The 10747-nt window shown below is 35.2% G+C and overlaps 1 protein-coding gene across 2 annotated transcripts; it reads left to right on the plus strand.

Annotated features, from left to right (window-relative positions):
• Positions 1-753: 753 nt before the first annotated feature.
• Positions 754-6566, plus strand: LOC122277172. 2 transcript variants are annotated; one of them, XM_043087068.1, is made up of 11 exons: positions 759-1233; positions 2172-2316; positions 2775-2842; positions 3302-3372; positions 3484-3750; positions 4830-4993; positions 5081-5136; positions 5246-5298; positions 5734-5902; positions 5978-6075; positions 6158-6566. In XM_043087068.1, exons 1-11 carry the CDS (start codon positions 1041-1043, stop codon positions 6260-6262), a joined length of 1389 nt encoding a protein of 462 aa, XP_042943002.1. In that variant the 5' UTR covers positions 759-1040; the 3' UTR covers positions 6263-6566. The 2 variants fall into 2 exon arrangements, with proteins under 2 accessions (XP_042943003.1, XP_042943002.1); XM_043087069.1 differs by lacking the exon at positions 6158-6566 and having other exon boundaries at positions 754-1233; positions 5967-6077.
• The last annotated feature ends 4181 nt before the right edge of the window (positions 6567-10747 follow it).

Genomic DNA, 10747 nt, shown 5'->3' on the forward strand with positions numbered 1-10747 from the left:
TTAGTATTAGGCCTTAAAATGTAAATTTTAATTAATATACATTATATACTAATGCATTTAGTATTACTAATTTACTAATCTACTTATAAAAAAATATATATTTAGAATTTATTAGGCCATAAAATGTTATTAATATATATTTTATGATTAAAACTCATGATCAAATAAATTTTCATATTTAAGATTAAAATTTTATATTATAAATTATAATAACATTATCTTATATATAATTAATATATGTAATAATATATAATTATATCATTAATATATATAATAATATAAATTATATATAATATAAAAAAATTAATTTAAAATATATAATATAGCAAACCGATCTAATGGTCTTAAAAAATATAGAACCGAAATTGGATAATATTGACCAGTTTTGAAACCAAAAAAACCAGTCCCAATCGGTTCGGGCTGATTTTTCAATTTCCCGATTATTTTTTTCCCCCTTTCAAATCTGGCCGAAAGCAAATTCTCAACAATAATGGGCCCGGTCCATCTGGCGCCACCCGACTCGCTTTCCTACCAAGACAAAATGACGACGTCAGCACACACTTGACGAGGTTAGGAAACTTTTACCCTCAATTACTTCACGTGACGTTATCTCATTGGACACCGAGTTCGAAATTACTGAAACGGTCCCTCGATTATCCGCAACCACCAAATCCCATTGGTTGGTGACCAGACTTCGGCGTGACTGTCTACCCTTTACCACCAGTCCCCGTTTCTGGATCAACGAAATGGGTTTTGTCCCGAAGCACCAGATTTTTCCCTTTCGCTCTCCGTCGGATCTGTCCGAGTCTACAGCGCATCGAGAAAATAGGGCCCAACGTTGCAGCAAATTACGCCTCCGACCCCGCAAGCTTGGCTTACTGTCGACCCTATCGCGCAGCTGCAGCGCAGGCAGGGCATGGACTTCGCCTGATAAAGAGCATTATGGCGTCGATGCTGACCTCGCTTTGATTCAATCGAGAAAATAGGATTATCTCTCTGCATATCGTCTCCTTATATATATAAATATATATAGGCAGTGCATGGCTTCCGCGCCTTTGATTCACGCGCGGTGTGGTTATTCCCCGAGGTTTAATGCTAACCGAAGGAATGGGACACATGGACCTCTAGGCTCTCCCGCCTATCCTTCCTCCTCAACGACGCCGTGTTCCTCGTCTTCTTCGTGTTGTTCGTCTTCGTCCTTCAATCATGGTCAGGGATTGAGCCTTTCTTCCGGTAATAACTTCCTTTTCTATATTTTCTTCTCTCTCTGGTTGAATTGAAGAGAATTTCATTAAGAGACTTGAGTGGTTACAGTTATAATCACTGGATTTCAAATAGGATTTTTTACTCTTTTTTTTTTTTTTTTTTTGTATGTATTTTCTCAGCTTTTACCTAGAGATAGAAGTATTGAGAGGGGTATTTTTTGGCAAATTAGTCGATATTAGATAAGCGAGGAGAAAAAAATCGCGATATTTTCTGACTACAATATCTGTTTGTCTGGGATATTAGAGAAGTCGTTCTGGGATTCACACCGTAAGTTAGATTAATCTACTCATTCTCTAGGGAAATGCTTGATTACTGGTTAATTGAATTTGAGACCAGAGTTTTGCCCACTTTTATTGGTCTGTTAGGAACATTCCGACCTTCCAGATTTCAAATTCAAAACGTTAGCTTATAGTCTGACAGGAACTTTGGACTTTTGGACCCTGTTGCCGTAACCAATTTCTTCCTCCGAACTTGTCCTTTCTCATATTGTATCTTCCCTTCTTCTCCTCCCATCTTTTTTTTATTGCTTGTAGACTTGTGTTCCAGGTGGCACAAAATTAGTTTGACAGCTTCCATCGGTCAAACATTGATCAGTAGAGAAAAACGTCGGTTCAAAAAGGGGACATCAATAATTAGTACTATAAATTTGGTGTAGGGGGAGCATTTGATCAAAATGTGGGCATTTTATTCCTTTTGTAGACCAATGAATGCTTTTCTGGTTCTTGATTATCAACACTGACAAGGTCAATTACTCGAGTAAACCTTCGTATACCCAAATTGAAACACTAAATCCCGTGCGTCAGTTTGTGTATGTCTGCATGCCTTGGATGTATTATCCAGTCATACCTTGAGGGAGTGGGCTCCGATTTTCATTTTGATTGAGGACGTTAGATAAACTTGTGCAGGCACAAATAGTTGGAGACATCAAGGCCTTAAAGCTCAAGCTATGGGTACCACCACCCAGGGAAATGCCGCATCATCCAGGGGCATTGCGAATGCAAAAAATGAACCTGATCATCTTCTTGTACTGGTTCATGGCATCTTGGCAAGGTATATGACTATATTTTGATGAAAGATTGCATGGAGAGTGTAGATTGAGGAAGTTAAAGCTAATATATAGAAGAAAGTAATTGAGGGGTGGCATACGCTATTCGTATTTGGTATAGTTGTTGTTCGGTTGAAGAAAAGACTTCAAACTTCTGTCTTCATTGGAAATTGTGCGCATTAGCATTCATTAACCATCTTCTGCTCTAAATTTCCCTGATCATATTCCACTTTTATTTTCTTTTTTCTTTTTGTTTCAGTTGCTACTTCGAACATTAAATGTTTGTGTTCAAAATGTGAAAAAGCCTTTTCATCTATGAACTACTAACGATGCTCTAGTTCATCAGTACCTTCCTAATTTCATGGTTGTGTTCCCGCTAATGTCTTCATGGTTATGTTTTTTTTTTTTGGGCCTTTTATCTCTTTAAGTGTATATTTAGTTGACTGATTTCTCTGTAGTGCAGCCCAAGTGACTGGATATATGTAGAAGCAGAGTTAAAAAAGCGTCTCGGAAGAAACTTCTTAATTTATGGCATGTCCTCTCTCTCTCGCTCTGTTTTTGCCCCCTTTTCTGGGGGAAGTTCATCCATTGGTAATGAGTGAGTTGAGATAGGGCCATTTGGACCTCCTAATTACTCTAAAATCAACTCAATAAGTCTCAGTTGAGCTGAATTGTATCAAATTAAGAGGTTCAACCCATTTTTTTCCTTCGAATTAAGAGGCACAACTGATTAGGATATGTTAGGCACCATAAAAGAAGAATGATAAATACATCAGTCAAAGGGTGTTAATGGCGAATTTGATGGTTTTATTTGGAACAGAAAACTCGAAAGGACCGGGTTAGAGTTAGCATGAAAGAAAAATAAAAGATGAGACAAAAACCTTATACTTAAACTTTGTTCTCTATGAACAATAGCAAAAACTGTTTAGGTATAAGATTTTCCTTTTGAAAGCCTAATGTTAATGTTTTTGTTTTTTTATCTGTGTGCAGCAAGTTCTTGTAACACATATACTAAAACCTTTACTGGAATTGATGGAGCTGGAAAGCGATTAGCTGATGAAGTGAGTATTCAAATCTATACAAAAACGTGTTCAAAAATTTCAGCTCCATTTATTTCGAATGTAACCTGTAGCTTTCTTCAAAATGACTTGGTATTGCACTGTCATGAACAGGTCATGCAAGTTGTGCAAAAGACTGACAGCCTGAAAAAGATCTCATTTTTGGCTCATTCTCTTGGTGGCTTGTTTGCAAGATATGCTGTTGCTGTTCTTTATACACCACGTGGCTTAAGTGGTGGCAAACCTGATGATCCTGCCAGTTCTACAGTGGCAAATTCACAAACAGCATGCTCTTCAAGACGAGGTATGATTGCTGGATTGGAGCCAATCAATTTTATTACCTTGGCAACTCCACATCTTGGGGTGAGAGGGAGAAAACAGGTTTGTCCCTGAGGGTATAGCTCATCATGTCATTCTTTCACACTTATATATTTCCTATATGTATGTGGTCATCTTATTGTGTTATGGGATTGTCTGCTTGTTTGTGTGGATAGAGAAGATAAATTTACATTTCTGAGAAGTAAAAAATATTTTCTGTAGGAGAAGATTAAATTACATCTCGTTTCTGTTTGCCAATTTCTCAAGACCATGGGGTAAATGGTTTTTTTAGGTTAAATCTATAGCTGTCAAGGTAGTGGTTTTATTAAATATCATCGTATCGGAATATTGAGAAGCGTACATGCAGAAACAAATGGCCAAATGTTCAAGTTGTTTATTTGCTTGGTTGCTTGACCCTTTTTTCTTACGTCTTATCCCAAAGTGGTACATTTTTTTTATTTTTTATTTTATTTTTATCATTGGCAGTTTGTCCTTGTACCCTCTATCTTGAACTCATGATCTCGTCCCTCATTCTATTTCTACAAGGAAAGGATATTTAGTCTATTCTTTTCTGAAAAAAAGGAGATTCAGTCTATACCTCATAGCAATTAGTATGATCAATAATTCTTAAAACGCTTTTGTCTGATCCTTAAAAAGTAAATATATATATATATTAAATGAAGAATAAATAATTCCAAACTATTTAAAATATAGTGGTCTACTGATAAAAGAAATCAGGATTCATATTATGACACTGAAGAAATATGCTGCTGTGAAATTAACTAAAAATGCAAAGATGATGACACTGATAATTACCATCTCTTAAAGAAATTATTAATATTAATATTCCTTCTTGATCAGTTGTACTGGATTCCATTAGTGAGAAACCAAAATGTTAGAAACAACAGTATATTTTTTCTTTCTTAAATTGCAAGCAGTCAATAATGTTGTGTATCCCCATTATCTTTTACGTTATGCTTATTGAATTTCATTTTTATTGAATTTCATCCAAGTCATCAATCTATTATTGAAGAGTTAATTATTGTTCATGCTTAGTAGTGCAACTAGTAGCACCTGATTCCACACAGTTCAGTTTGCTTTTTTTATTTTTCCAAATTCAATCTTTCATGGTTGTTCTTCAGCTTCCATTTTTGTTTGGAGTTCCCATCTTAGAGAAACTAGCTCCACCACTAGCTCCTATAATTGTTGGCCGAACCGGTAGTCAGCTGTTCCTCACTGATGGTAAACCTGATAGACCACCTCTTCTTCTACGAATGGCATCTGATTGTGAAGATGGAAAATTTATGTAAGTTGACAAAGGTTTTTATTGTTCGTAAACACATTTTGTTCTATGCCACAGCAGTCAACGTTTTTAATCTGTTTTGCTTTGCAGATCCTCCCTAGGCACTTTTCGATGCCGTATTCTTTATGCTAATGTATCTTATGATCGTATCCTACTGCAGCATATACCTTCTTTTATTTTTAATGTCAATGAGCTGGCTTTGTTGACTTTTTTGTCATTTGTTCTTTCTGCATTTGTATCTTTAACATCATATAGATATGGTTGGTTGGCGTACATCCTCCATAAGGAGGGAGTCAGAACTTTCTAAGGTGAGTTTTTGAATTCTCTTCTTGAACTACATGATGTGCTGATGGGTTTTTCCCCCTTAATTAGTTACGAGAAGATTAATTGGTTGGTGCACTCATACACACTTCTCGACTTATTATTATTATTCATTTTTTGTGTCAAATCTATGTGGACTTCCTTGTGAAGTCCCCATGGTCTGGTGAATTTATGAAGGAGCTGTTTGCTGCTAGAAATACTATGCTTGATAAATCTTAAAATATGTGACAAGTTTTTTTAACTGGCATTACAAGCTCTTAAGTTGTTTAATCCCTTTATAGTTGGAAACCAGCAATTTGAAAAGGTTCATTGCAAGTGTTTCCCATGCTAGAAAAAGCAGTTCCTTATTTTGGTGATGGAAACTTTTGCATCTATCTTCCTGTTTATATATATCATCCTGAAAGTTTATACTTAATTGGAAGCCTCCTCGCCGATCTTTGGATGGTTATAAGCATGTTGTGGACGTAGAGTACTGTCCCCCAGTTGCCTCTGATGGCCCCCATTTTCCTCCGGAAGCAGCCAAAGCAAAGGAAGCGGCACAAAAGGAACCCAGCATACAGCATACAGTGGAATACCATGAAATTATGGAAGGTAACATCAATTTGCCACAGATGTGTCAATTCACGGCCGGGATTCCTACTAATGGTGGTTTTAGTTTGTTAACAGAGGAAATGATACGTGGATTACAGCAATTAGGATGGAAAAAGGTCGATGTCAGCTTTCATTCTGCATTCTGGCCCTTTTTCGCCCATAACAACATTCATGTACGGACTCGACCCAACTTTTCATTTGGAGATGTTTGCTCCTCGGTTTTAGTCATTAATTTGATTCGTTGCCTGAATTTAGGTGAAAAATGAGTGGCTACACAACGCTGGTGCTGGGGTGGTTGCTCATGTTGCAGACAGCCTAAAACAACAAGAATCTTCCTCATTCATTGCTGCCAGCCTATAACATACATAGATACGTGCATTATAGCGCCTTAAACCCCTCCTATATATTCCTTCGTCAGTTCTTTTTTTTTTTTTTTTTTTTGGGGTCCGCTAAGTACAACTTAGCTGAGACTTGTGAAATAATCACACAATTCAATGTAAAAGGGAAGCACTTCCATTGGTCATTGGCATGACTTTTTCTACCTCTTGTTATCCAATATAGACTTCCATGTGGAATGCACGGTGTTAATTCGATGAAACCATGACGCTCATTTACGAATTTCATGGTAATAGAAATACGCGACCTACCAAAACAGAATTTGTAACTTGCTATTGTTATCCTCTTGTCTAGCAGCTAAAGATTTTTACCTCTGAGGAAAAGACGATTCATTCGATTTTTATTTTCAAGTTTCTTGACAATGTTGATGTGATGTTCCCAAATTTCGTTTGGGATCGAACGGAAATTTGAAGCATCGAGACATGCAACACAAGGTTACCTGCCCCTGGTCATGACATATAAGATGCAATGTTCCTACCTGTATCTAACAATATGCAATATTCGCAGCGGATAATTTTTTTTTTCTTTAGCAATACTATGTACCAAATTGAAAATATCTCAAATGCTTAAAATATACTCCATACATAAAAACCTATTGAACAACTAAAATCACAACACTAGTCCAAAATAGTTATGATCCAAAAGTACTGGAGATGCAACTCCATCGTACAAGTAGTAATTTAACTACTATATTAACATTAACGATGCACCGTCGTTCAATCGACTGTGTCTAGTTGGTCAGCTCCTGATCCTCCTTCAGGTCCTGTAACAAGATCTACCATTCGGGGGGAATGGTAGTTGGGACTACCACAGTGAGATTTGATTTCAAATCTCAGCAAGTTAACAAAAAACTTCCACACATGCTAATGATGCATGGATGACAGTAAAAGCATAAATGCATAATCAAATTCATAAATAATTAAAGCATAACTTAGCGTACAACATAGCATAATTGATATAACTTAAATTGAAACATGAACTGAACTTGACTTGACATGAACTTGATCTGAAACTTGACTTAGTATGAACTTACTCTGAAACTTGAATTAACATGAAAAATACATACTCCACAGTTGTTGTGGTCCCATGTATTCCACGTGTAAATACATACTCCACAGTTATTGTGGCCCCATGTATTCTACGCAAACTTGACTTAACATGAAAAATACATACTCCACAGTTGTTGTGGCCCCATGTATTCTACGTGTAAATACATACTCCACAGTTGTTGTGACCCCATGTATTCTACACAAACTGAATGTACTCAAGATGAAACGTGATTGGAAAACGAAAGGACTGGAGCCCTGACGTAACATATTGTGATTTGAACATAACTTGAAATACATGACCAACTTGAGATAGAAACATTTCGTAACATGGCATAACATATAATAGACAACATATTTAACATGACATACTTGTAATGTACAGTAATACATGACAGAATATATTATGTAACAGATAAAAATTGATGACAGAATAAATTCTGTATAATAGATAATTACGTGATAACTTGATATGGCATGACATATATGATAACATACATACATACACTGTAGTTCCTTTACTTAGCACACATACACAGTAGACTGCTAGTAAGTTAAAAGCTAACTTACTTCGATCTCCGCGTTTCTTATAAAACTTCAAGTGCGATCACGAGGAACTGTAATTAGTGATTCTAAAAGTTAGGACTAAATCACTAATAATTTGAAATATGGAAAATACTAATTTAAAGAGTAAAATTTTCATTTTACTCTCTACATGTGGGAAAATGACCGTTTTACCCATAACTTAAGGATTTTGCATACTAACTCTAAAAGTTTCCAAAATTTACATTCCTCATGTAAATTTTGTCATAAACTTAAATATCAACTCAGAAAAATTTAAAACAAAACACAACTATGGAAAACACACTATGACCGAAACATCCATAAGCCATTTCCCTTGATTTTTTTGTTGCAATTCTTTTCAACTTCAAAACTCATGCTTAAACCAAAATTTTACAACAAACATCTTCCAATCCTAAGTTCAAAACCATACTTAAAACATCCATTTAGAAAAAGCTAATAATCAACACCAAACTTTTTTTGTAAAAAGATCCAAGCACTTGAATCACAAGTTTTGACCTTAAATCAAAACATCTCCAAGAGTTTCAAAAATCAAATCTTACTTCTAACATATTCATAATATCATCCTAACATCAACCATGCTTTAAATCATCAAACCAAAGTCACCAAAATCACAAAATAACATTTGGAGTTTTTGGTTTTACACTTAGTCCAAAAACAGAAACTTTTTCCTCAACTAGTTTTGATAAATCTCTTGATCTATGACTTATAAATATATGATCTTCAAACCAAACCATCACATGGTTTAAAAAGATGTCCTAAAACATATATAAGCTTCTAATTCAGGATCACTTGGTTAGAAATTAACCAAAACATAAATTTAGCCAAGAATATCCACACTTTGGCTTATTTGAATATCTCTTTGCATAAAATTTCATATCTTTGAAACTAATATCAAATATCTTCAAAATAATAATATAACATGTATATAAGATACTTAGGATCCTCCAATAAAATTATTAAAGTCATTAGAATAGGTTTAGACCACCAAAGAGTTAAACTTTCTCAAAACAGAAACTGTTTTTCTTCTTCCAGTTTCTAAGTTTCTAAATCTAAGAAAATCTTTCATCAAAACCTTTAATCATGCAAAAATCCTCAACCAATAGTCACATATACATGTTAAAAATACTCCATAAAAATTTTGGACCAATATCTATCCATTAGCTTGGTCAAAAACTCCAAACTATAACATATTCTCCAATTTATCTCCCAGAATGACCTTTCTATAGTTTACACAATATTTGACTAACCAAATGATCTTCAAATGGGGCAAATAAGATATTCATGTAAACTAGACTCAAAAAGGAACAACTTATATGAAGGAGACTTTATGATAAAACACTTACAACAGCTTCGAAATGGGCATGCAAAAGAACTCCTAAAAACTGTCCGAGAGAGAGTGTTTGATAATCTTTTATTGGAAGGTGTAATTGAAGATAAGTTCATGGGTGCTGGCTGGACGTATTTATGGACGATATAAGGGAGGTGATAAGGCTGGAGTTGAGAGTTGAGTGTGTTTTTCTCCTATCCAAAATATCTATAAAAGACTATCTCATAATATTCTATCCAATAATATCTACAAAAAAAACAACTTAAGATATTTTTATCTAATAATATCTATAAAAATCAACTCAAAATATTTTTACCTAATAATATTCACGAAAATTACCTCAAGATATTTCTTTTTATCCAATAATATCTACAGTTTTGAACAGACGTTTTGTCCGAAAATATGAAAAAATGTTATTGCGCCATAAGACTTTAAATAACCCTCCGAGTCTAATGGCACAGATCATAATACATTTTGACACTTCTAACTATCTCCAATAATCAAAAACACACTTCTGATATCATAGTAAATAATAACACTAACTATGTAGTTAGACAAAAACCTATACGATTAATGGATTCATGAAAACTTATGGGGTTTTCACGAGGTTCCTGAAGTTAATAGAAATTTCACAATTGAATTTCTAGTGGGCTGTTACATTTGACATCTTGTAGTTAAGGTAGAATGCTCAATTTATTACAGTGGTGGTTCTGTGGAAACGTGTCGGCTCCTCTGATATTTCAAATTTTCAAGGAGTTTTCAGGCCGGGAAGGAGCAGGGTTCTGAGACGCATGTTCTTATCAAATGGTTGTCATACCCGACCAAACGTGGGTAATCAAATGAAGCACCATCCAGATCGTCACGCGACAAAAATCACTACAAGAAATTAGGTTTTTTTCAGCGATTTTAGTATTGTTGCAAATATAATCGTTGCAATTGCAGAGTAATTCCAACGAATTTGATGTCGATGCGGACTTTTAACATCAAGTTTTGAAATTGATTTTTTGCAGCGATTTTTTCACTTTTTACAATGAAAAAATTCGCTGCAATATTCAAGTTTCCTTTTCCAACGAGTTTTTGACTTTTTACAACTAAAATATTCGCTATAAAAAATAAAAATTTGTTGCAACGGCAGCTGCTCGCTGAAATTGGTATTTTTTAAGAGCAAATCACTCGGCGCCAAAACTCACGATTTTCCTTATTATTTCCCCCCACCCACCAAACTCGATTTTAGCCCGTACAATCCCCAATCCATCTTTCTTTCCCAATTTCGTCTTCTCCATTTTCATCAAACCTACAAACTAACCCACCTCATTATGTTGGCTCACGACCAAGAAATCGCATGGCATTTTCTCAGGCATTTCCTCTTTAGCTGCACTACAGGATTGGACTTGGGTGAAGCATTTCCAATCGGCAACACTGGGAGGTAATCGCAGCCGCTCTCTCTCTCTCTCTCTCTCTCTCTCTCTCTCTCTCTCTCTCTCTCTCTCT

The sequence above is a fragment of the Carya illinoinensis genome, chromosome 9 (genome assembly GCF_018687715.1).
Source record: "Carya illinoinensis cultivar Pawnee chromosome 9, C.illinoinensisPawnee_v1, whole genome shotgun sequence".
Classification (NCBI taxonomy): Eukaryota; Viridiplantae; Streptophyta; class Magnoliopsida; order Fagales; family Juglandaceae; genus Carya; species Carya illinoinensis.

Coding starts and splice junctions, on each gene's coding strand:
- LOC122277172 (XM_043087068.1), top strand. CDS start 1,041: ATGGCTTCCGCGCCTTTGATTCACGCGCGGTGTGGTTATTCCCCGAGG. Junction 2,843..3,301: donor AAGAAACTTCTTAATTTATG/GCATGTCCTCTC, acceptor ATCTGTGTGCAG/CAAGTTCTTGTAACACATAT. Junction 3,751..4,829: donor GGGTGAGAGGGAGAAAACAG/GTTTGTCCCTGA, acceptor GTTGTTCTTCAG/CTTCCATTTTTGTTTGGAGT.